The sequence below is a fragment of the Phycodurus eques genome, chromosome 20, assembly GCF_024500275.1.
Source record: "Phycodurus eques isolate BA_2022a chromosome 20, UOR_Pequ_1.1, whole genome shotgun sequence".
Lineage (NCBI taxonomy): Eukaryota > Metazoa > Chordata > Actinopteri > Syngnathiformes > Syngnathidae > Phycodurus > Phycodurus eques.
In genome coordinates, this window is record NC_084544.1 from 14,277,715 (window position 1) to 14,305,458 (window position 27,744).

Here is a 27,744-nt window from a genome sequence, read left to right on the forward strand (position 1 = left end):
ATGTCTATGTTAACTCATTCACAGTCGCATAGATTTTTTAATCGTCCCAAACTAGTCTTTGTAGTCTCTACAGTATTACTTTGTCTGCTCATTAACGCATAACCAGCATGAAGTTCAGTGAATGTTTGACCAGTTATCGGTGAGGTAACTGTAAAGCTAACTTAGTTTACCTGTGTCTGTAGTTTGATGTCATAGTAGTTGTTTCTCTTATCTTTGAGTTGCAAACCTTGCATGTTCCCATTCTCTTGTTCCCAATTTTATTTATTAAAAAAAAAAAAAAAAAAAAACATAATCCTTGAGTTGAATCCTAATGAAATCTTTGGAGCTCCCTTCATGAAACTTGCTTCATGAAGTAGCATCTGCAGTCCTGGAGGGTTGCCAGCTTTGCGAGCAACAACACAAAAAGATAGCAACTTTTCTTTCAAAAACAAAAGGCGCACTATCTTGAAAATTCAGATTTACGTAAACAGGATGACTTGTGAAGTCAAGTAATTAAGATCAAAGTCAAGTCAGGTTGATCTGAAGTCTTAGCTAAATAGTCGCAAATCCTATATTTGGAAAATCGAATCCCCCACCTCTGGATGGAATCCTTAAACGATCTCACACTGCCCTTTTCTGACATTGAATGCACTACCTTACAGCATTAGAGTAACACTTTTATCGTTTTAGGTTTCTGCTGTTAACGGCTCATTGCTGAGGGAGCAAGACGCTTTTAGCTGTAGTGTAGCTTTCATGTAGGCTTTACACCGATTCTATCGGGCTGATCGGTATCGGCCGATATTTAGCATTTTATGCTGATCGGCTTTAATGTCATAATTCGCCAATCCAATCAATGACGTCATTGATCGGCTCCGCAAAAGACATTTACTCCGCGTCGCCCCGTGCACGGTATATTTGAATCCAAAGGCTAGTTTATTTTTAGCCTTTTCGCGTGTCTTTTGACGTATTACCGTAAATATCTGACGGCCAATGAAGTTATTTTAAAAAAAAAAATAATAAAAAAACGTCGGCGGTTTGGGACAGACAACACGTCGCAGACAGGCAACACGTAATGCCCGGATCAAACTACAAGACAAATTACTCCAGACTACTGCAATAAAATCTTGTTTTCCGATACCACCGCATCCCGTTTTTTACGATCATTAGGCTTTATCTTGTCAACTCAAATGCGACCGGATACACTCGTTACCGTGGCGACGACAACAAGAGTGGATCGCACCAACTGTATTATAAGGACAAAATGGGGAAAAACATGTGTTGCTGGTCACCGGTGCTCAGTACAGGAGAGGACGTTTGTTTAAGGCTTGCTTGAGGTATGGTCACGAACTTTTAATACGATACGGCTCACAAGCAGGCAATAAAATGCTATGTAGCCTAGCAAGCTACTGCTAGCACGAACGGTAACCAGTCGGCCACATGGATGGTAGGTTAATTGACCACTCTAAATTGCCCGTAGGTGTGTCTGTGAGTGCGAATGGTTGTATGGATACCATGCTCTGTGTGCTGAGCTGTAAATCAAGTGAATAAAAAAGAAATACAAGACAGGTGGCCCAGACAGTTATGGCCGACCTGAGCCCACCAAACTGTAACAACTGTTTGCGTCGTATCACTCTGCTCGTGCAGAACGCAGCAAGCTCGTTTAGCTCGACAAAGAACCATACTTACATTCACACCTACGGACAATACTGAGTCTTCAATAAACCTACTACGCATCTTTTTGGGATGTGGGAGGAAACCGGAGTGCCCGGAGAAAACCCACACAGGCACGGGAAGAACATGCCAACTCCACACAGAAAGGACATAGCCTGCGAACTATGAACTATGTGGTGGATGTGCTAGCCAGTCGGCCACCATGCCGCCCTTAGATAACTAATGTAAATTCATTATTCCAGGACACATTGATCTTCGACACTTGGAACACGCCTTGCGGCCCCGGCTTCACTCCTTGCAGCTTAGGCAGAAGATTGCTTCGCGGCGCAGCTGCCAATGGACCCGCTTGGCGGAACCATATTACTAAGGAAAGGAGATTACAGAATTCCCTCAGTAGTGGCGAGGGAAACCTAAAATCCCAAATATTCATATAAATGATGGAGAGTTATACCGTGTCGTATAGTAGACGTGCGCACAGACGATCGCTCAGCTGTAGAATTGATAGGCTAACATAAACAATCACGTGGTGTCTGGTGTGATATATTGTGGTCATCTATGACCATTAACTTGTGTTTGTTGTTATGGCAAGAGGTGCAATTTAACTGGATAAACTGAGCTTCATTTGGCCCTTTTTTTTTTTTTTTTTTTGGTCTGCAGCGAATGAATAATTTAAATAATGCAGTTTGTCACTTGATCAGTCTTTGAGTAAACAAAGAACAACAAAGAGGAGATGCAGCAAATTACACTGGCGCGATCTAAAACACATTTGGAATGAAGTGTCTGAACTGTGAACACACAATCAAAACGGCCATCAGATTAGCGGCTGCGACTAATTGATTCATACGTAGACTGAATTATTTCAGATGTGTCGGATTGCGGCTTGGATGAAGACCTCTGCTGTGTGTCGGTATGAGATGTATCCCAGACGCTCAGCTTCTTTCACTTCCTCTGCTCTTTGTCTCCAACTTCACCATCACCCCTCCTCCTTCCCGCCTTCCCTCCTCCCCTTTTGCCACTACCCCCCTCCCCCCATAAGCACCCTCACATGCATGCACGCCCCCACCCCTCAGGCGACAGCAGAGCAGGAATTGATTAGTGGCACCGCTTAAAAATAGACGACTAGTTGTCATAGCAACGCCCACAATGAGCTGTTGTCTAGTTAAATAAAGAGCATCGTTGTGTCTGAGCAATAGGTGGAAGGTGTGTGTGTCTGTGTGTATGCATGTGCACACACTGTCTCTTATGCAGTGTGTGTGTGTATATTCATCGATGACAGGTGAAGGTGGAGGTAATTATCTTGCTGCGGTTGTGCTGGATGTGACTTATGTATGGCACCAAGTCTCTGATCGCTTTGGGCATCAGGAAAACACTTCTCAACACTCATTGGCTCTGAAGCCGCATCACAATCATCAACTCCAAGCTGCATCACACAGTCCGTTGCAGCCCTTGTTGCTATGGGCGCCGTTCTGATCGGCCTCATTAGTGTCAAGTACTAGTCATATGCAAATGTTTAATATTGGTCATATTCCCAACCGCCCTTTCCCCAACATCCTTCATAGCCAAGGTAGCCTGTGTGTGTGTGTGTGTGTGTGGGGTAGGGGGGGGGGGGGGGGGGTGTTTGTGTGCATGCGCGTGTGTGTGCTCGTGTAGGTATTTGCACAAGAGATGCTTTTCCAGATGCTCGACGGCCAGGCTAAGCCATCACATCCTGTTGGCACACTGGAAGGGGTTTTGATCCTCTCCATTCCAAGTTTTCAGTCACTGGCCAAAGAAGTGAGGCGGTGCCTGCTTGCACTGTTATCCTGAAGGATTGTGTACTGATAAGCGACAAGGGGGTTTTCCACACACTGCGGCAGTTCACTGTCATACCTGACCACTGGCCTTTCACCTGTATACTGTTGCTGAGTCACACAAAAAAAAAAAAAAAAAAAAAGAAATCCTGCATCAACGAAGCAGAAAGCTGGCGTGACTGTCAAGCACTTGTTGTGATGCTGTCAATCTGATGTTCAGCAAAGCTTTGCTTCATTCCTTTCTGTTGTTCTTGAACCTCCTGTGTACCCGAGTTACAGTGGAAATGGAGAACTGCTGGTAGCTAATGCAGGGTGACCTCCATCCTCCAGACCTCTCAGGGCCACATACTGTAACTTGTTTTCTAGCATCCATGATGGTGTAGGTTGATGTCCAAGAGTTTAGTTGTTTTATACTGTCAAATATTTTCTGACATAACTTAAGGTCCAATCATATTTTATATTGCCTGAAGACCTATTCTTTTTTCGTATGACCTGTAATGAAGACAACTACATTACAACTATATTTATTTGATAAAGTGAACTAGAATCAGAATCATCTTTAATTGCCAAGTATGTCCAAAACACACAAGGAATTTGTCTCCGGTAGTTGGAGCCGCTCTAGTACAACAAACAGTCAATTTACAGAACACTTTGGAGACCTAAAGACATTGACAAAAAACAATTGTGCAAAAAGATGCAGAGTCCTCTAGGACTTAGAGCAGTTTGAATGACTAATATTGCAGTAGTCCGGTGCAATGACCATTGTGCAAAGAGTGCCGAGACTTCAAGGAGTGTATGCGGTTTAAAGTGACGAGTAGTGCGATCATCTCGGACAATGTTGGTTGTGCAAATGTTACATATACTCCTCAATCAGTGTGCAAATGGAGCAGATGCTACTCTGGCATGAGTGGCCAGTATATGCAAATAGTCCAGCATGGCGAGACAACTACAGTGAGTGCACGAGTAATACATAATTGGCCCCACAGAAATGTAACAACGAACTCAAGTCAAAAAATTTCCAGCTTGTTGTAATGGAATTATAGGTTATGTGTTTAAGAAGTTGATCGCAAGAAGGAAGAAGCTGTTGGAATGTCTACTAGTTCTAGTTTGCGTTGATCGGTAGCGCCTACCTGAGGGAAGGCGCTGGAAGAGCTGGTGACCGGGGTGCAGACGGTCCGAGAGGATTTTGCACGCCCTTGTCTTAGTTCTGGCAGCGTGCAAGTCCTCAAGGTTGGGTAGGGGGGTACCGACATTCCTTTCAGCAGTTTTGATTGTCCGTTGCAGTCGGAGTTTGTCCTTTTTTGTAGCAGCACCAAACCAGACTGTGATGGAAGAACACAGGACTGATTCGATGACCGCTGTGTACAACTGTCTCAGCAGCTCCGGTGGCAGTCAGAAGCCGCAGGAAGTACATCCTCTGCTGGGCCTTTTTGAGGACGGAGTTGATGTTGGTCGCCCACTTCAGGTCCTGAGAGATTGTAATTCCCAGGAACTCGAAGCTCTCGACGGTTGACACAAGGCAGCTGGACAATGTGAGGGGCAGCTGTGGCGAAGGATGCCTCCTGAAGTCCACGATCATCTCTACAGTCTTGAGCGTGTTCAGCTCCAGGTTGTGTCGCCCGCACCACAGCTCCAGCCGCTCCGCTTCCTGTCGATATGCAGACTCGTCACCGTCCTTGATGAGGCCGATGACAGTGGTGTCATCTGCAAACTTCAGGAGCTTGACAGTCTGGTTCGCTGAGGTGCAGTCGTTCGTGTAGAGAGAGAAGAGCAGCGGAGAGAGGACACAACCTTGGGGCGCCCCAGTGCTGATGCTGCGTGTGGATGAGGTGGCCTCCCCCAGCCTGACCTGCTGTGTCCTGCCCGTCAGAAAGCTGTAAATCCACTGGCAGATGGCAGGTGAGACGCTGAGCTGGAGAAGCTTGGTTGAAAGGAGTTCAGGGATGATGGTGTTGAACGCTGAGCTGAAGTCCACGAACAGGATCCTCGCGTAGGTCCCTGCACTGTCGAGGTGTTCTAGGATGAAGTGCAGTCCCATGTTGACTGCATCATCCGCAGACCTGTTCGGTTGGTAGGCAAACTGCAGGGGGTCCAGCAGGGGACCTGTGACACTCTTGAGGTGGTCCAGCACGAGACGTTCAAAGGACTTCGTGACCACAGATGTCAAAGCGACAGGCCTGTAGTCATTCAGACCAGAGATTACAGGTTTCTTGGGGACTGGAATGATGGTGGAGCGTTTGAAACAGGATGGAACTTCGCACATTTCCAAAGATCTGTTGAAGATCTGAGTGAAGACTGGAGCGAGCTGGTCTGCGCAGACTTTGAGGCAGGACGGGGACACATGGTCCGGGCCTGCCGCTTTGTCAATCTTCTGTTGTTTGAAGATGCGTCTCACATCCTGTTCATGGATGGTTAACGCAGAAGTCAGAGGTGTGGTTGTGGTCGCGGGTGCGGCCGGGTGTGTGTGTGGTGTGAAACTGTCCCTTTCAAATCTGCAGTAGAAGGTATTCAAGTCGTTGGCTAGTGTGCTATTGTTCTCAGCTTGGGGGGATCGTCGCTTGTAATTAGTCAGCGATTGGAATGCATGCCAGACTGATTTAGAGTCGTTCGCGCTAAACTGTTTTTCCAACTTTGCTGCATAGATCCTCTTTGCAATGTTAATTTCTTTAGTAAGCTGGTTTCTAGCTTGATTATACAGGGCCCTGTCCCCGCTCTGATATGAATCTTCCTTAGCTTGGCGAAGCTGCTTAAGTTTAGCAGTGAACCACGGCTTGTTGTTTTTGAATGTCCGAAATGATTTTGTTGGTACACAAACCTCTTCACAGAAACTGATATAGGATGTGACAGTGTCTGTATATTCATCCAGGCTGCCAGCTGAATTTTCAAAGACACTCCAGTCTGTGCAGTCTATAAACAGCTTTGAAGTTCCATCTTGGCTTCATTGGTCCACTTTTTGACTGTTTTCACTGTAGGCTTCGCACATTTAAGTTCTTGCCTGTACGTCGGTATTAAGTGAATTAAGCAGTGATCAGACGAGCCCAGGGCTGCACGAGGTATAGCACGGTATGCGTTTTTTACCGTAGTGTAGCAGTGGTCTAAAGTATTATTTTCCCTGGTAGGACAGTCGATGTGCTGCTTGTATTTAGGGAGTTTGTGGTTGAGTTTAGCTTTGTTAAAGTCCCCGAGAATAATGAGGGGTGAGTCCGGGTGTTTTTTTTTCAATTTCGTTGACTTGTTCGGCGAGCGCTAGCAATGCGGCGTTCGTGTTAGCTTGAGGCGTAATGTAGACTCCAACCAGTATGAACGATGCAAACTCACGTGGCGAGTAGAATGGTTAACAGTTCAAAAACAGCGACTCCAAATGCGGGCTGCAGTGTGTGCTGAGCACCGTGACGTCCGTACACCATTTTTGTATAATTTAGTACAAAGTATAATTTTCACAATTGCAAACTGTTTAATGTATTGCTGATTAACTTAACATTCAGACCAAATTATTAAAAATACTGCAAGAATACCAGTGGTAAATAACTAAATAGCTAAAGTAATATAATCCAAATATGTGTTTCTATTGCATTTTTTTTGCCAGCAGCAAGTTCAAATAAAGCTGGGAAAGCTAAAGGTCAAACACAGTCTGCTTTGGGACACGAGGAACCTTTGGTTTCATTTATCCATCCATTCCCTCCATTTTCTTTCCCGCTTATCCTCACTAGGGTCGCGGGCTGCTGGAGCCTATCCCAGCTATCTTCGGGCGGGAGGCGGGAGGGTACATCCTGAACCGGTCGCCAGCCAATCGCAGGGCACATACAAACAAACAACCATTCGCACTCACATTCACACCTACGGGCAATTCAGATTCCGCGGGGAGAACATGCAAAACATCGGTGCTCAGGACAGGAGAGGACGTTCATTTAAGGCTTGCTTGAGGTATGGTCACGTACTTTTAATACGATACGGCAAGCAGGCAATAAAATGTTATGTAGCATAGCAAGCTAGTGGTACCACGAACGCTAAAACGTAAACATGCCTCCGTTCTGTCGAATCATGCTCTAAAGTTTCGGTGTGGGTGAAGTAATTTACTTAAAAATAAAGTAATTTAATTACAGTAAGTTAGCACCCATTATTTCTGTCATGTTGTAATGTTGGCTTGACCTGACTGATTAGAATACACGATGTGACGAGATCAGTGATTTCCAACCTTTATGGAGCCAAGGCACATATTTTACAATTGAAAATTCTCACGGCACACCAACAAACAAACATGTCACAAAAAGTGGATACATTAATGACTGTATTTACTTCCTGCCATCTAATAGAAGACCATTCATTTGTGTCTGTCACTATGCCTCACTGGCATAAATAGAGGAACAAAGATATACATTATTTATTGTAAATATAATTTTTTGAGCAATTAAGTACATACAGTAAATGAACAGGTCATTTAAATAGACACATTCCTCCATTTTACGATCGGATCAGTGATCGGTTATCGTTTTTTTTTTTTTTTTTAAACTTGCTGATCGGTGATCGGCTCCAAAACTCCCGATCGTGTGAAGCCTAGTAAATAATGCACACGGTTACGATGTACGATTTGCAGATGTCTATTTAACACCTTTTGAAAAGAGAGTAAGCACCATCTTGTCCAGTGTATTGAGTGACCACTTGTGATGTGGAGGGACTACTTTTGACTCATACCATTTATGGTGAGCTGTTTTAGGATTGCTCCTACTTAACCATTGACACTTTCACTCCAACAGGATGTCAACAAATACAGGTAACGCTGGAATGATTGTTTTTGTTGTTGTTGTTTTTTTATTTATTTATTGCGGCAAAGCCTTGTATTTGTAGGTGTACAAAGTAGCAAAGAACTAACTGCATTTCCCCAAGTATTAATGTACCCAGTTATATCCTTAATAGGCTCATGATGGTTTTTAAGTCTGTATTGCACAAGAGTCGAAGGTCACAAAAGTTGGCCTTATAACGCACATTGCCATAATTTTCTCTCTCGCTCTCTCTCTCTCTCGCTCTCTCTCTCTCTCTCTCTCTCTCTCTCTCTCTCTCTCTCTCTTCTCTCTCTCTCTCATACTCTTGCCTCCATCCTCCTTGATTGTTAAGTACTTAGCCTTTCAAAAACAGTTATGTGATTATTGGCAGTTAACAATTACCATGTTTTTGTCTGTAATTTTTCCTGAAGCTCTACATGGCAGTAAAATGAGCCAAACTGATGTACAGCAGTGAACATTGATTTTGAAAACCAAAATGAAGGTTCCATTCCAAACTCGCAATTGCTATGGCATACTGTACTACAAAATTCTCAACTACTAATGTGGACCATTTATTGCAAATGGATTTGACAATGAACAGATGTTTTTTTTTTCCCATAACAAATTCATTACATTCAGTAAAAATGGGTACAAATCAATGAAAGTCTAATAAAGCTAAATTATAGCTCACCAAAAATCCAAATCACAATCTCACTAGAATTCAACCATCGGTGAGTCGAATCATAATAAAAATTCTGAAAAGGGGGTGTTCTCATTTATGTTAAACACTGTAAATAATGTACTAATTTATTGTGCAGATTTTGTAGTATAAACATTAGTGTTTTGCCATGTGTATGCATACTGTACATTAGAAAAGTGTGTGTATACTGTACAATAAGGAGAAATAAGTTTGCTTATAGCAGAATCATTTTCTCATTGTTGACTTGCTTGATGCTGTGCAATAAACAACCACAGCTTTGACATAGTGATTATGTTGACTCTGTCAGGCTTCACAAATCGTTATATTGTCTTGTCATCTGGGCCACTGTGGTTTTATCTCCAAGCTATGGACACTCAGCCAAGCCCGTTGTGTTAGCCACCTCCTCAGTTCACAGTTCAGTTTGCCACGGTACAGTAAAAGTGTGTAGTTCGCCAGTTAAACAAAGAAGATAATTGTGACACAACTGACAGTACAGAAAGTGCTTTAAGGTGACACAGATGTACTGTTTTCATTCTGTGAGAAGATCAGTATACCCACAATATACTTTATACACACATAATAGTCCTTGTACAGTATAATTGTATATTGTGTACATTATGTACAGACTGCAAGAGCAAAAAACAAAACTGATTTTTTTTAAAAAAAAATTTTTAATGCACAAGGCAGCCTTAATAAGGCATTAAGAGGTAAAAACGTATTCAAGGCAGAAGAGGAAATGTTTTTGCATATACCAACAGAAATTAATTTGACAGTTTGGATATTGTATGTCGATATTCAAGTTTGTATAATCGGGACAATTGAGATGTTTAAAATGAGCAGGTGTTGAACATATATAGGTGGAACTGTGGACAACTAGTTGGCACATCTGCCTCACAGTTCTGAGGACCGGGGATCAAATCCCGGCCTCGCCAGTGTGGAGTTTGCATGTTCTTCCCGTGCCTGCGTGGGTTTTCTCCGGGTGCTTCGGTTTCCTCCCACATCCCAAAAACATGCATGGTAGGTTAATTGAATACTCTCAATTGCCCGTAGGTGTGAATGTGAGTGCGAATGATTGTTGGCGAATGGCTGGCGACCATTTCAGGGTGTGCCCCGCCTCTCGCCTGAAGATAAGCTGGGATAGGTTCCAGCACGCCTGCAACCCTAGTGAGGATAAGTGGTACAGAAAATGGATGGATTTTGTTTTATTTTTTGCACATATTTCATAAAATGTTCACCTCAACCACAGTGGAGAGTTCAATACTGAGTCGAATGAAAGCTGGCCCAAAACATTTATGGCAACAGAGCTGAATGAGCCTTTTGGCGAAAGAGCTCCTCTCCTTCTCATCCACTCCTCTCATGGAGTGGATGAGAAGGATTGCCCATGGAGAGCAGTTTGCTCAGTCATCTCTTGTCCCTCACTGACTCAAATGTCTCAGTCTTCGGTCCCATGCTGTCACCAGCCTTTTTAATAGGTTTTTTTAAATATGCGTCCCCAGCGCAGATGCTGCCACCCCCCAAGCGGACAACGGCAAAGTAAATGAAACTTGCTACATCAGACTGGTAGAAGATCTCCAACTTTTCACTCCGCACATTCACGGATCTGAGCAGGAAATAATTCTCGTTCCCTTCTTGTACACAGCGTCTGTGTTGGTCCTCAAGTCATTCATTGTTCAAGTGAACTCCCAAGTAGTGCTCCACCATCTCAATGTCCGCCATAATGATAACTGGTCCTCTAAAGTCCACAACATTGCAAGCAAGTGACAAAAATGTTGTGAAAGCCTTGATGCGTATTTTTTAAATGGGACCTTTTTCCTTTCTTACAATTGACAATTATTCTAATATTGCATTATAACAGCTGTCTGTCAAAACAGTCCGTGGTCTACGGGGTCTGTAGCACTACCCTACACTAATGCATTGCAACGAAGGGATGCTGAAAAGTGGGACTGTACGGGTGGTCTATTTTATAACCCTTTATAATAGAAAGACCCTTTTTAACACATTCACACTGGGCCGGTTCTGTCGTACCATGCGTCAGCACACTGACACGTTCCTCCCCTGTCCACCGCTTGCCAGCACTCATGCAGTACAAGCTTCAGCACTTTAGATATGTTCATCACTTACACTGCATTATTCTAACATTCCTGACTTTGAGCCTGATTTAAAGTACAAAGATCGCAAATAGGGGGCGCTAAATTGTGTGTCCACTCGCGAAGATTGCGAGCACTGTGGGGGGGGTCGTTTTGCATCTGATCTATTAAGATTACAATTTTACTAACGCTTGCCGTACACGGAGCATTGCAGGGTAAAAAAAATAAAATAAAACGCAATCAATAACTTAATTGTGCACGTGGAGTACAAAAGTAAACGCATGATGACAGCTCTGTTTTGAAAACGCAAAGTGCATGTATAATCCATCCGTTCATTTTCCCTGCCGCTTATCCTCACTAGGGTCGCGGGCGTGCTCGAGCCCGTCCCAGCCAACTCCAGGCGAGAGGCGGGGCTCACCCCGGACTGGTCGCCGGCCAACCGCAGGGCACATACAAACAAACAACCATTCACACTCACTTTCACACCTACGGGCAATTTAGGAGAAAACCCACGCAGGCACGGGAAGAACATGCAAACAGGTGAGGCCAGATTCGAACCCAGGTATTCAGAACTGTGAGGCAGACGTGCTAAACAGTTGTCCACCGTGCCGCCGCATGTATGTATAAACTTCAACAATATTTCTTTACTTATTAGGGTTAGGGTTGTTATTATTATTAGAGTTGTTAAGTAACCCCTAATTAAGTAGCATGTTCGTGGCATTGTGACAATTGCTGGTGCTTTCTTTGTCAAATCCCACTCATTTATTGCCTCTTTCAAAAAGTTGGCTATATTGCTCCCTTTGTGGCTTTCGTTTTAGGGCTCTAGTGTGCAGAACATTTGACACGAATTCCCACTTGTTGGAAACAAAATGAGAAGCGAGGGGTTAGTCGCCCTTCTGCCCAATTCAACGACTTCAAAACGGCTGTCTTAACTCTGTGTACAGCTTCGGGACGGCAACTTCTGATATGTTTTCATGTTGGTATCGCGTATTGTGGTCCGAGTGTCATTTGTCCATTTCCTGTGTTCCGGATTTACAGAGGAATCCAAAATGATGCCAACCGTCAGATTCAAAAGCAGAAGTCGCTCAAGCTAACGCTGCTGCTGTTTGCGTTAGTTGCCGTTTTGTTGTTGTTTGGTCGAGTGCGGCTTCCTTCCGTACAAACCCAATCACATGAAAAGCGCCCCCACTGGCCAGGAGGTGATTTGATTCACAGGATTTGCTGAATCGATATTGATTTGCAGTAGCAAGAATTGCAATGTGTTGATAAATCGATGTTTTTACCCAAACCTACTCACTCTAAAATTCCTGCCCTGTTGACAACAGGTGTATTTGAGACAGGGTTTTGCACTTTAGGTCGCTCTGATGGTTCTCACCATGGAACATTTGGGAGAGGTTTGTGGTGATGTAACTGGAAGTCTTGGTAGAAGAGGCAAACAAACATTACTGGGATACAGAAAATACATATCGCTCTGATCATTTGGGTAAAACCAGCAACCGCATAAACCCATGCTTTCTTTGATTTAATTCGCATAAGTGCCCATCCCGCATAACATTTCGTTTAAAACTTGGGACGCCACACACATAAAACCGCTGTGGGAGAGGCCACTACCAATTGTTACAGTGTGCTGAAATGACCCAGATGCACTGAAATGCAGAGTTGAAAGGAGTTTTGTCATCGGTGATATGGCATGATTCCTTCTTGCGGCTGGCTCCAGGTCAGCCCTTAGCTTCTTCAGAAGCTTAAAAATTGCATTGCTTAAAAGAAGATATGTTGTGCTAATCTTTGTTTCTGGCATTTTAAAAATGGTTACACAAGCAGAAAGGTTCTCCCCGCGGCCTTTCAGGGGCAGTGTTTAAAGACGCGAAAGCAGCCTTCGCAATTTGTCTTAGATTTGATGAAACACATTGTGTGTGCTGAATTAATCGATTTGCATATACTCCTACTAGAATATGGATTGTGTGGCATTTTATCATGTTTGGCAGACACAATCCTGCGTGACCTTTATGACTTATTTTGTGTTGTTCCTTTCCCCCCGCCCCCCCATTTTGCAAAGGTTATTAACCAGTGTGAGGAAAGTTCACAACATTGTACGACACATCCAGGTTGGATTGTTGCGCATGCTTGTGCATGAGCAAGCTTACAGTGCTCAAGTCCACCTTTCAACGGTTTTGAGGCCGACAAAGTGTACGGAGCTTTAGATGTCAAGCATGCCCAAGCGAGGCATGTATTGTGGCCTTAGTCACCCAAAAAAGCAGCATTCACGTCGATCATGGATCAATGTTGCACAGGAACTCAAGCTTCTAAAATGGCTATGGAATTCTCTAATAGTAGAATTAAACACTGCTTGAATTTTACAAAGAACGCTGCATTATCATATTCATATGGTCTCTGGTATTTTTTACATTGGCATACTGTTCTAGCTTAAATGGAAGTATTAAATAAAAGAGACCCGATAAACCGAACTCCTCCAGATGCAGTCATTACTTTGGTTCGACTCTGTCATCACTGCTGTCATCTCATAACACATTCCTTGTTTGCCACGGGATCAGACGCAGAAGAGATACCCCCACACTAAGACACACTGTATCACTTAGTTGTAGATCCAATGAGTTATTTTTTTTTATTTTTTTCTCTCCTGAAGGCGCAAATTGTTTGCACAGAATAAGACATTGTTGAGCATGTGCACGACATCTTGCTGCTCACCCTATTTGACCCCTAAGCCTGATTTTACACGCCACTTAAAGCTCCGCACTGCCACAGTTGAACATGACCTATATGCTGGCAGTTAAGGGAGGAGAATGTGGCTTTCATGCTGGTCTATATGATGCTGACTGTTCATCGGAGGCTTGAAGCGTCTCAGGGGATTTGGCTTGGATTGGATGATACGGTGGCCGCCATCTTGTACATGTCATCGCAGTCAAATTTACGATCTTTAATTGCCTGTTTATAGCCCCATTGTCTACTCAACTGGGGAAAAAAAAAAAAAAACGTTTCTATTTGTTGTTTTGTTGCATTTTTATCTTGAATTTTGAATTGAGCTGAGAGGTTTATGTTGTGTTGCAGTGTCTTCCAGCGCTGTGATGTACACCAGGGCTTCCTAACATTCTATTCAGTCTCTATAGTAATACAACATTTGATCTGTGGGTTGGCAAAAAAAAAGGGTGTTGGCCATCTGTGCGAAATTGATTAAATGTACTGTCGTAATAGGACAACTTCATGGAAACTGTCTTTCATTGATTTGTGCATCAATGCAAAGAGACATTTTGTACATCCACCACTTTGTGTGCTTTCATCGACTGTTGATATTTTCACAACATGCCTCAACCTCCCTTAACATGGAGTGAATCTTAGCTGATTGTGGAAAATTTCAAAAAGCATTTAAGGGCTAGTTTAACAGATTGTTTAATTTTAATTTATTCAATTTTCTTTGCGGGAATGAAATTGTACTAACTGGCTAAAATGCGTGGTTATTTATACATTTTGGAGCATGTGGCATTTTTTGACGTTCGAAAGATTTAGCTTTTGCATAATTAATCTAGCGTGTACATTTATAAGTATTTATTTCTAATAGCTGACTTCTGAGTGACAAGTTTTTCCATTTTAATTTCACCTAAGTCAAAACTGCTTCCATCACAAAACCTTTATTTACTGGACAAGACATTTTTAACGTAACATTTAAACATTCTTAACTGTCATCCATATTTAAGTAGAAGTCCACCTATGCAATAGTACTACTATCCAGTGTGCAATATCTGTCACTAATGTAATGCAAAACAATACAAAAAAAACTAAAGCGTGTGGCCGCTAAGGCACATACTTCGCAAAAAGAGAAAAATGGTTCTTTCCCCTTGAGCGGCGAGAAGAAGATAATTTATTCTTGCAGCCCTGATTTTGGGAATTCTCGGAGCTTGTTTTTGACACATCACCTCGGCAGAACCTTTTTTCTTGTATGGTGTCGAAGAACTATTGTGTGATTGGTCAGAAATTTGAAATTTGAAGTGATCCTAGGTTACAGTAATGCAGAAAGTGGAAATGTCAGGTGTTGTGCTTTTTGTGCAAAAAGATGCAGCATTGTGCAAAAAGATGCAGCATTAGTTCGAATGACTAATATTGCAATAGTCCGGTGCAATGACCATTGTGTAAAGGGCGCCGAGACCTCAAGCGAGTAGTGCGATAATCTGGGACAATGTTGATTGTGCAAATGTTGCAGATTCTCCTCAGTCGGTGTGCAAATGGAGCAGATGCTACTCTGGCATGAGTGGCCAGTATTCGCGCATTGAATGCAGCAGGAACAAAGGACAGGAGTCAGATATCAGGAATATGCTTGTTAATAGTAAAATAATAATTACAATTAAGAATAAAGAAGCTTGTAACTGACCCGTTTGATGTTCGCAGTAATGGTTATGGGTTATTGAATCTGCTTATGTTGCGTGTTCCTGAATTCAGCCGGTCCCTGAATGCATCATATGTACAAGTATGTCAAGAGTTGCTAGCGATTGGTGGAGAACTAGAAAGTGATTGGGGTGTGAAAGCGAATGTAGACAACACTAATTTAGGCTGTATATGCAAGTCAGAGAAGGGAATGAGAGACCTTCCGGAAAGAAACTGTGCGCCTGTGTCGAGACGCAACAGTGTTTATATTTTAATCCTACTACTGTTACGTTTGATCGTAAGCAGCCCAGCTGTGCAAGAATACAGGGGAAATAAACACAGAACGAACAGAATTGTCTGTCACAACGACTGAAAACGTCCTGTGCATGTCACTTTATAAAGCAACTCCACACCTGTGTGCTATCTGATAGTCTATCGAATGGGTATGTGGGTTTCTTTTCTTCTTTTCTTTCTGTAAGTAATGTAAGAGGTTGCATTAGTGGTGCAGTTGATATACACTGTTGGTCGTCCATTGTTTTTGTTGTGATGCACACATTTGTGTGCCATTAGTTTTAACATAATATAAATATAAACTGTATTGGTTTCAACATTTACATGGAGACAATAATTGTGCCTTTAAAACATTTTTTATGTGGCCCACGACTTCATGTTTCTTGCTAAAATGCCAAAATTGCAAATCGTCTTCGCTCATAACAAAGTTGAGATATTGCAAGTATATTTTGTTATCAATCCCCTTTTAAACGAAAATGAATTCCAGTTGAACAAACAGGGTTTTTTTTTATTGGCTTCTGATTTCCAAACTAGTTATCCATCAATTTGTTTCACAGTCATAATGGCCCTGTGAGGGAAACCATAACTACGATGTGGCCCGTGACAAAAATGAGTTTGACACCCCTGTCTACATGATACTTACTCAACTTTACACAGCTCACCTTCTTTATTCTTTTGCATTTGTGAAAGCAGGTACGACTGACTATTACCTGGCCAGCCAAGGCTCCAAGCCTGCCAATTCAATAGCATATGGAAGACGTGAACAACTGCTGGTCGTATCCTGGTTGATTTGTCAGATTCGTCATTGTAATATTTGATGACTGGGCTTGAGCCCAGCATTTATTTTCTGCTTACCAATGGCCAGATACTTGTATGCTGCACTTAAAAGTGGAAAAACTGTCCGACCCAAACCGGGGCAAGTAGAGCTTAAGCTGACCGAGCTGAGGCAAGCTGGTACTGTGCTGTGGAAAAGTGCCATTCTAGCATCCACTCTTCTGTTTCTATCCTCACTGCTTTACACTGTCACATTTCCACAACAAGACATTGCATCTAAACGGAACCTTTGCTGCCCGCATCCTGATAGTTTTTGTGATTCATGGCCACACCAGATGCCCACAACCAGTCCCATCTTGCACCCAACAACGCCACCGTTTTGCTGGAAAGAATAATTACAGAAATGGGGGCGGTGTGCTATTAGCGACACTGGATCCGGAGTTGCATTTAAACGTTTTTGTCTTTGGCAGAAGGGTAGAAGGTCGAGTCTGATACATCTGGTCCCTGCACTTAAGTGATAAGCAACCCATTCAAAAGTGAAACGGAACGCTTCCCTGATGGCGTATGAAAAAACAGGGATGGAGGTGGCGGAGAGGCAGGAGGCGTACTGGGAGGATTGGAGTTGCATCAGCCAAATAAATTGTCATGATGCAGACCATGCGTGAAATGAGCAGCAGATTCCACATTGCAGTTGCAAATGGCCTTATTACCAATACACTCAGTCGGCTGGCACACTGCCTGTTTGGCAAACATCATTGACCATGGTGTCGAGGCACAACAGACCAGGACAGGAGGGTGATCTTTGCCGTTTGTTTACAGTAGTGTCTGAAGACGCGCGCCCGGTTCAATTGTGCAGACGACATTTTAGCAGCAGCCATCTGATCAACAGTCAGCTCTGTGCATAAAGAACGTGGTGTGTGTGAATGTGTGTGGGGGATGGGAGGAGGGAATTAAGATTTGGCATTATGTCAGAAGAGAGCTGCCATCCCTGTCTCCTTTTTACCCGTGCGCTCGCTCGCTCGCTCGCACACAAAGCCGTGTGAGGACAGTGGAAGCTATAAGGGGCAAGAAACTCTTACGTGTATTGTGGCTGTGTCACTCTTTTATTATTTTTAATAAAGCCCCCCTCACCCCACACAGTGTGTCACACATGCCTGCGCGCACATGTCTACACAGACTCCACAGTCACTCCTGATTGGCCCGTGTAACATGAACAAATGAAGTCCTGAGCCCTGGCTACATGTAAGGGGCCCTGAAAGTAAGCATGTGTTTATTTTTACAGTGAAAGAGAGGGGGAGGAAAAGACGACTGGTTTGAGGAATTGGGGGAGGGTAGAGGAGCAGGGAGGGGTTTCTTTGTGGTACTATACAGCTGGAACAGGATAAGGGGTTACAAAATGCTACCTTCTGTTGGAATGTTGTGCAGTACAGGGGTGTCTGGAGTCTGTGGATGTCGTTTCTCTGCTGTTTTACGATGATGACCTTCTCCTCCATACACTGTTGCGGCTCGAAGGAGTCCATTTTTAAGATGGAGATGTCTACCTGTGCGACCTATAGCTGCGATTTAGGAAAAGATGAAAAAGTGGCACCATGTCTACCCTCCATCAACCTCCAGCCCTTTTTTTACTTTTCGTCCGAGCTGTGTCTCCTGTTTCTGTTCCTTTATTGCGTTAGCCTGGCACAGTGCCCGAAGCCGGAGGGGTGGGGTGAGTGGATGGCGGTGGGAGGGATTATGAGACAGGATGGGGTGGGGTTGAGGAGAAACAGGAGAAAGAGTGTGGCTTGTGTAGCAGCTGACTGAAACAGTCATTATATTATGTAAAGGCAGTCGGTGGCGATGGCCGCGAGGAGGAGGGTGGAGGGAAAAGGGTGCCAGCTACTGACGTGCACCACAAGGTCGTCCCTGATTGGCTCGTCAGCGCCATTCTCAGTGGCGCTCTCTGTCTCATTAAAGGTGGAGGCTCACCGAGCAGGAGCTTCTAGGGTTTTTCTCCCAGCAAATGGAGGCGACCACTCTGCTCCACCACTGCGTCACAAATTAATTAGTGACGAAGTAGTAACAGGGAAGGCTTTGTTGTGTAATCGTTACCACCCCCTTCTGTGTTAAAGAGGATAATGTGGATGTGAGAAGGATACCATAAATGTCAGAGGAGGGCACAATGAAAAAAACGAGAGCGGTTGCACCTAACAATCTATCGGGGCAAATGATAGATGGGATGTATTGATAACAGTGTCTTGAAAAGCGCTTTCTTTTCAACGGACGTGTATTTGTTTTGGCATTCAGTTTTGCGAATTCTATGTCACTTAAGGTATTGATGCATTTTTATTGTTGTTTGACCTCTACTATAATGCTTTGTCATGGGGTACAGCTCCCTACAGAACAAGACGCCTGCGTCTGAGCACTTTCAACCTGAATGATAGGAAACTGTGCTGAATATGGTACGGACGTGTTTTTGACTATACAGTATGTCCTTGATTGACCATGGTGAAAATTAATGACGGTAATGAATACATTATTGTTTAATTCTTTTTAATGGAATGACACATTCTCTCTCTCTCTGAATATTCTGAACTCTGGTTTCGATGTCAGATTTATAGTGAGCAGAATAATGTATCCCGGAGACGTTATCCCATAGCTGAGGTCTGTGCCGACGTACTGTAGCTCAGCTTCATATCTGATGTCATGTTGTTGTTCTTGAGGCCGCAATCTAGTTGAGAGTGATTCAAGAGCGCCTGGTTGCGGTCAAGTAGTGCCCTCGTAGTTTGTCTTCGATTTCTTCAAGCCACTCTTTTAACAATCAATTCCATGCAATCCAACAAATGCTGAATGATTAATTAATCAATAAACAAAAATGCATTACAGCAAACCACATGACGTTGCTGTTTTCGCTTTTTCGTTGCAAGAATATAAACGGGAAGAAAGTTTGGCATTCAGGACTGAGTGGAATTCCTTATAAATACATCATGTAATAAAACTGGCCTAGTATAGTATACTATACGTGTACTATATTAGTATAGTACACCTGCAAATAGCCAAGTACACGTTTTGAGGGGGTGTTCAGCAAATTATCCTTTTCATAAAGGTATTTTATGTCACATCTACAATATATAGCGAAATATCTTCTCTGCATTTATTTAATGCATTCCTGAGGAGCAGGTAAATAGCCAAGTGCACGTAATGGGGACATCTGGAACATATGTATTCTCTTCCACACGGGGAGAACATGCAAACTCCACACAGGCGGGGCCGGGGATTGAACCCGGGTCCTCAGAACTGTGAGGTAGACGCTCTCACCAGTCGGCCACCGTGCCGCCACTAGATAGAATATTTCAATGTAAATTGTTTGCAGTGGTATTTTGTGCTTCACCGCTGGCGTGCTATAAAAATATATTTGTTCGCTAGGTTTGAATCACTGCTGCACTAGACTAGACAAAAGATATCATGTTAGGATACTTTTATTCAAATTAAAAATTTAAGAATGGAGAAAATTTGGATGCACATTCTTTTTAATGCATTGCCGGGGTATCAGATCAGGACACGGTATTGCCAGATAATTAAAATCAAGCGACTCTGATACAATTTTAAAAATTGTTTTTTTTAATCAGGACGTCGCTAGTACTTGTGGCTAAAAAGCAAAGTCTCTGACACGGATACATAAGTGCAGTCAATGAATGAGGTGACCTCTCGGATATATACACTGTTTCCTCTCTGTATTATTATAATAGATATAGGTTGTTATATGTGGCACGGTGGAAGACTGGTTAGAGCGTCTGCCTCATAGTTCTGAGGACCCTGGTTCGATCCCCGGCCCGGCCCGTGTGGAGGGTCGCATGTTCTCCTTGTGCCTGCGTGGGTTTTCTCCGGGCACTCCGGTTTCCTCCCACATCCCAAAAACATGCATGCAGGTTAATTGAGGGCTCTAAATTGCCCGTAGGTGTGAATGTGAGTGCGAATGGTTGTTTGTTTATATGTGCCCTGCGATTGGCTGGCAACCGGTTCAGGGTGTACCCCGCCTCCGGCCCAATGTTAGCTGGGATAGGCTGCAGCACGCCCGCGACCCGAGTGAGGAGAAGCGGCTCAGAAAATGGATAGATGGATGGATATTCTATCTAGTAAACACAAAAATTGGGAAAAAAAGAATAAGAAATTCCACTAGTGCAGTAAATCTTAAGTGCTCAATGAATCAGTTTCACACAGTGCAACATTGTAGGGGGAAAAAAACGAACATGTTTCACTTCTAAGAGGTACTACAGTACCTTTACACTCCCACAAAATGGTCACTTACTTCCAAGCTGCAGACATAATTCCTGTCCCGAGGTGCAAGCTTCCCGTTTATGCTATCCACTGGTTACAGCAGGCCAACTGTTGTTGTAACAGTCGTTTTGGTAATGTAGTTCTCTTACAGTGTGTCACCGAGAAGCATCGTTATTGGAGAGTGTCTTTGTTTTAGTTGCCACTGTAGCTCCTCTTTTCGTTCCCCCCCCCCCCCAAAAAACAAAATTGCACTAACTTCAGCTGGATCTCGCTTTATACCCGGAAACAGTTTTTTTTTGTTTTTGTTTGTTTGTTTGTTTGTTTTTTTGGGCATTGTGATTGCCCGCTACATCTGTGACATTTCAGTGCTTTTCACCTGCGATTTAAATTTTGAATTGCTGCAAAACTAGTAGCCGGCGGTCAGTCAGTCATGAAAACTAGTGGCAGAATCCCAAACACTGTGCGACACTTCAGTGGCATTCGTCCGCGGTGCTGTGTGTGCAGCGGGCCTAAAAGTTCAAGTTGGAGCAGATCGAAGTCAGATCAATTTGTTCCTCACAGCTAAATTTACACAAAGTTCGCTTGACACCAGAGACGTTACTAGAACTAAAGTTTGAATTGACATTTAAAAAGTGTGCTAGTGTAAAAGCACTCTTACTGAAATTAGCTACTTGTCTGTCAAATGTGTATTATGTAATGGCAAATTATCTTGATGTGTTATCCGCCAGACTCTGACTGTTAAAAAGGTGCCTCGGCGCATCGGGCCTCTGGTGTACAGTTGTCACGTGAGTCGTTACGCCCCATCAATCAATCGAGTCACCTTTAAGACTTGAAGTGATGAAAGTATGCAGCAAGGCATTCCTCTTTGTCATGCCATCCATCCACCGACATACAGTATGTACCGCAGTCCTCTAACCAGTCACATGACCAATGTACGTTGGAATTCACTCATAAGACTCAGCTTGCTGTCATTCTTAGTTTAACTCGTTTCAAATGTCTTTTTTTTTTTTTTTAATAAATACTGTACATTTGCCTCTCGCTGCCCATATTCGGCATGTTTTGGACAGATATTGGTAGAGCATCAGAAGTAAGGGCATTTTCCCTCACAGCGGAAATCCCAATATTCATCACTGTCGAGTTCAGAGTTCCAAGCTATTATTAGCACGCTCTATTTAGCCCACTTCTGTCTGAATGATCAGCTGCTCATATTGTCTGATTATCCATGTTGCCGTGCTTTTTCGCTGCACTTGCGTGATACTGTAAGTAGAACAGTCACTTCCCTGCAATATTCAATATTTAACACTCATTTTTCAAGTCTGTAATTGACTTAATGACTAATCACTTGTTATTCAAACAGGAGGTTAATTGCACCTTTATTGGGGGGGATTATTTTCATCAGCAAATTCATCCATGTTTGGTGCTCCTGTGAGTGTTTCTGGCACATAAGCGGAGTGTGCGGGTGTAAATTGAGATGAACTACAGTGTGTTCAGTGATGGAACATGTCACCAAGTGTGTGAGTGTGACTCAGCAATAAATTTTTAATAGTCTTTGGTTGACTATAGCGCCCAATGGCAAAGTACTCCTTGGTAATGGAATGTCATCCATATTGGTTTAAGGTGGCTTCCAAATCGCATGATTCTCTAACCCTCCTGTTGTGTCCTGTCTCCAGGATGGAGCAGATGTCTGAGGAGGCGCTAAGGCTGAACTTGCTGAAGCGAGGTCTGGAATCGCCCAACGAACGAGAGGAGGCTTTGGCCAAACGCCTCAAAATGGAGGGCCACGAGGCCATGGAGCGCCTGAAGATGTTGGCGCTGCTAAAACGCAAAGATCTCGCTGACCTGGCGGCCCTGGAGGTCGCCGGCCCTCTAGGAGACGGAAAGGGCCCCGGCGCGAGCTCGCTCCATCATCAGAGCCTAATGGGTGCTGCTTACGAAGAGAAACTAAATGGGAGTCTGAGACTGGGAGGACATGGCGGCCATGTTGGACCTAGTAAGAATGGGAAGGAGAACATTCTGGATGAGCCGGTGGACATGAGCGCAGGACGGAGATGGTGAGCTTGATATTAGTATAGTATCCTTTCATACAAGGGGCCGTCCATTTACAACGGAGTTCAGTTCCTAACATGAAACATGCCATAGCCTATCACTATCACTAACCTCCGCTAAGTAGTAGAAAAGTAAGAACTACAGTCAATCTTTTAAGAAAACCACTTCCAGGCCAATAATTAAATGAAAAGCGTCAAGTACAGCACTAACCGAGTATCCCTTGTGCTGTATGAAGACATTCTTACACTGCGATACAAATAACCTCGTAACCTCGAGAAAGAAGAAAAAAAAAAAACAACATTTTGGTACTCATTTCATGTTGCGAATGTTTCTTAGATTGCCAATTTTCACTTCAACATCAACCTGAGTTTTGCGTACTACAGTTGCTATTGTCGTGCTACTGTCCATGTTAAGTAACCAAGTACAGTATACCCTTAAAGCGCCAATGGTTTCCCTAGACAACAACTCCAGACTCTGACGAAGATCAGCTGATCGACAAGGCCTCCCTTTTCGTGGTGTTTTTTAGTTTTTTTAGACAAAGGAAAAACAAAAGAATTGAACTACAACAATAGAGCTAAAAACAAAAATGGAACATAAGTCTGACAGGCACCCTATGTAATTTGTCCTGCCTGTTTATATGTGGATGCATCATTACGATAAAACTGCGCAAGCGGGCTTTTCCAAACGCAGCGCCTAGATTGGTACTCATCAACATTCATACATTTTATTTTGTTTTTGTTGAGCTAATGAAAACAGTTACTTGTATGATGCCGTTTGTGCTGTGACTGTTACAATGTTTCTGAAAATGTAACTTTTTTTTTTTTTTTTTTTTTTTTTTTTTTAAATTATTATTATTTCTTATTTCTTGTGGGTTAAAATGTATTCAAAATCAGGCGGGGGGGGGGGGGAAAGGTGAAGGTGGAAAATAAAGCGTTCTATGCTAGTGAAGTTTTAGATATGTTCCTGGTTGAATGCATCTGAACTGTCCACTGGTCCGTATGTAAAGATGAGATGTCCAGGACTGTTGATTCTGAGGGACACATTAACCACACTGCTGCTCCACACAGTTCTCCGTACATTCTTTTACATTTCTAAATCAGAATGGTTAGTCAGATTAGTCAGGAGTAAAAGTCAAGAACTTTTTTTTGTGTGTGTATGAGCGTTTTCTTTTGTAGTCTGGTCATCTAACAGTATAATTAGACGCAAGTAATTATGGTGAACAGCAACATTGGAGGACTGATGGTAACGTTGCCAACAAAAATGTCGGTTGTACTTAGTGTCTTCTTGGTTTACACCTTATATATGTTGCAGTATTCACTGTTGATTATTTGTGCAAATTGTTGCAAATAATTAAAAAGACACAATTCTCTACATTTATTTATTTTATTTTATTTTTACCCTACATTTTTATACCTGCTGACTCGCCATCAATAATAACAATGATGATAATTCGTTAGTGAATCCTTTCATAATGAATCAGTATCACGTGGACTATGTCTGACTCTTTTCATACTTGGTGGCGCGATTGAGAGAGTGAAGGATCGCAGGCACAAGCTGTTGAAGGCAACAGGGAAAAAAACACGGCTGTTACGCAGGCTACATTACTGTGAAACAGAAGTCAGAACCAGTTTTCCCAAACTCTGTAGTTGGGCAAGTGGGGTGCTGGTGAAGAATCTCGGTGGTTTGGCTAAGCAATCCTTCAGCTGCTGTGGAATTATAAAATGGGGCTGCCCACACAGAGTTTTATTTTAAAGTGAGAGCATGAGGACAAGTTTTTGTCATTTAAAGTTTCCAAAAGTTCTTTATAATCATCTTCAGTAGAATAGCTCTAAAAGCTTTGGTCCTGTGTTCATTCATGTATCCAAATCTGTTTTTGTTCCAGAATAAAAAAAAATGTGTTTGCATTTAATCAATGTCTTAACATATAATTCTGAAAATCTAAATCTTTGTTATCACGGAGTAGTTTGATGAAGGTGCTGCTTGGGCTTGTTAAGTGTTTTGGTCCGATAGAAGAGAAGCAAGTCTGAATTATTGCCTCTCAAGTGCAGTTCGACTTTTAATTGAAGTAATGGGGGCAATCCGCCACGACTGCAGACCGGATGGTTGTTACATAAATAGCATGACATCATACCAATGCAACACAGTGAAACTCACCAGTCGATTCAACAAAGAGGAATGTGACACAGTAAACAGTGGAAGACATCCACATTTCAATTATTTTGGTACCCAACACAATCCAGTGCAGGACACTGATCCACTTCTATTTTTTAAAATTTCTCCCATAGGAAACGTCAACTGAATTAAGGAGTGCAAGAATCAAACTTTTGTTACTATATTAAAACCTCTACTAACTTTGCAGGCGATGTTTTAAATCATATTGTTGCACTCTTAACAGGTGTAAAAAGAAGGTATTCATTGTGAAGTCTGTAAATGTTCCATTTAGCCCCTATCACATGCAGACTTTCCACAAAATTGCACTATTGGAGAGTAGCAGGTAGAGCAGAGATTTATCAGCTTCTGCGTTTCACACAGAACCCACTGGGTCACGTCGTGTTTTTGGATGCATTGACACAGCGACACAGTTTCCAGCAAACAGACAATTAGATGTGTGACTCGCATTTCCGCTTTTCTCTTTCACGCAGCCGCCGTCTCGCCTTTAATACGACCTCAGAATCCGCTTTGCAGTTTCGCAGGTCGGATTCAATCCATGGGCTTGTGTTATCACCTGACACCACGTTGCCAGTTGACCGCTATCCGCCTGTGCTAGATGCTACCGTTAGCTATGTCTTTGTCTTTGTCTCCCGAGCTTCGGTCATCCCTGCGGCTGCTGGCGGTCAACTCCTGGCTCAACATCTCCTCATTTCCAGCTGGCAGGAAGCCAGGATACTTACAACTAACAACGCCCTAGCCAGTCTATCTGTGACTACTGCAAGCAGCTAACTAAAATGCTCAAAATAGTCTGTCTCAGTACACCATTAAAACTCTTGGATTGGATTGAATCTTCCAATATTTTGTGCATCCTTTAAGGCATATGGTTTGCAAATATGCTCTAAAGTTGTACTTTAATTGGGGTGTTTACATGTACCACTGTGTTTTGAATTGATAAACCATGACCCAAAACATATCTACTGAACGTTATGGGTAACGGACTTAAAACTCTTGTCACAGTGCTTGAATACACATTCAACTTGAATGCTGTCAGTCAGTACATGACATTTCAAAAGCAAAGATTTTGCTACAAGCTGGACTTCATGAGCATGGAATTAAGTCTGAGCTGCAAAATATTCTATCCAGCAAGGATCTTTGAAAGTTAGCCTATCGCTTCGTCTACGTGATACACGTTTTCCTTGCATTTCACTCAATCAACTTTGTTCCTCCCCCACCCCAATTCAGTGACACAGACCACGATAGGCGTACTCCGTCTCCAGACGTGATCATTCTGTCAGACAATGAGGCCTCCAGTCCCAGAGCAACACCTCGCCCCGAAGAGCGCCTGAACCATGCAAACCTGGACATGTTCAAGGTAAAGTACTTCCCTCCCTTGTGCACAAAACACACTTAGCGTGCAGGAAAGTCACTCACTAATTAATTCATTTTGTGTTGCACATCTGTTTTAACCCTGATTAACATGTCATTGCGAGGGCTGTCAAAAGTTCCGCCTTAATTGTTCAGGATTAATCAAGATAATTAATGTGCTAATAGGACCATTGCATCAATAGATCTTCTGCGTGGCACTTTACATAGTAAATGATAAAACATGAAAGCATTTTGAAAAATACAGTATAGTCGCTCTTGAACGTACCAAATGTTTGCGTGAGGCATTGCTTGCATGCGTGTGTTGCAGGGTAAGAGCGGGGAGGAGAGGCAGCAGATGATCAAAGCTCTGAGAGAGGAGCTGCGTTTGGAGGAGGCTCGCCTGGTGCTGCTCAAGAAGCTCCGGCAGAGTCAAATGCAGAAGGAGAATGTGGTGCAGAAGGTCAGTAGATTTGGGCTGAGAGAGTCATCTTTTCCTGAGCAAATCCTTTTTCTCATCCAGTGTCATAGTGATTACATTCCATATTAGGGCATCACATATACACATATTGTTACATGAATGTCACTGGCAGTGTCGATCAAAGTCGAGATTATTAACTTCACAGCCGTTTGTGATATAGCTCTTGTTATATTGGATCTTGTTCGATTGGGCAAGCGGTGGTAATATTGTAGCCTTTTGAAATCTTTGCGATTTGAGGTTTTCATTCAGCAACATGTGTAAATGAAAGTTAGAAAACTGAAGCTCTAGATGCTCATTTATGAAACATCTGTGATAGATATGGATCAACATTGATGATGTAACACATGATGGAAGCAGCAAAATGAACTCAGAAGTCTAAAGCGATATTTTCTGTGGCCATTAAGATGCAACCAAACTGACCCAAAGAGCCTTCATAATGCAGCAAGATGACCCAAACCACATTCACTCATCGGGGCAAGAAGTTTCATTCAGACTGGCCAAGTCATTGTCCAGGCTTAAATTTATAGAGGATTCCTTTTACATTGACTGAAGTGGGTAAATACTTCAAACCAAATGACAACAGGATGAGCCTGTGGTGAAAGCCTTGAACAGAATTCCCAAACAAGAATGCCAAAGTTTAGCAATGTCAGTGGCTTGATGCAGTCGTTGCAAGCAAAGACTTTGCAGCTAAATATCAACGGCCTGATTTATTAAGATCCCAAATATGGAGCGCTAAACTGCTTCTTCACTCTCACAAATTGCGTGCACTGTTGGCAGCCATGTGACACATACATGTATTATTTACTAAGATTGAGATCTTTTACAAAGATCTCAAATAACGGGCGCTAAATTGTGTGCTCACGCATTCTAATAGATTGCGTGCGCTGCTGGCAACAGGTGTGAAAAGTGGTGGCGAGAGAATTTTGGGCTTTCTGTAGCTCTGTTTTTTGGGTTTTTTTTTTTTTTTACTGTGGAAAATTTGGGAGAGCACCGCAAAATAAAGTTTGAAGTGATGGAATTGGAA

General features: G+C 42.9%; 1 protein-coding gene across 1 annotated transcript in view; it reads left to right on the forward strand.

The window, feature by feature from the left end:
* gatad2b (GATA zinc finger domain containing 2B) overlaps positions 1–27,744 on the forward strand; it is a 69,574-nt gene that overhangs the window by 20,249 nt on the left and 21,581 nt on the right. Inside the window, exons 2-4 of the mRNA XM_061664315.1 lie at positions 22,351–22,731; positions 26,120–26,249; positions 26,571–26,702. Coding sequence (XP_061520299.1) covers positions 22,352–22,731; positions 26,120–26,249; positions 26,571–26,702 — 642 coding nt within the window. The 5' untranslated portion in view covers position 22,351. The remainder of the gene's footprint in view (positions 1–22,350; positions 22,732–26,119; positions 26,250–26,570; positions 26,703–27,744) is intronic.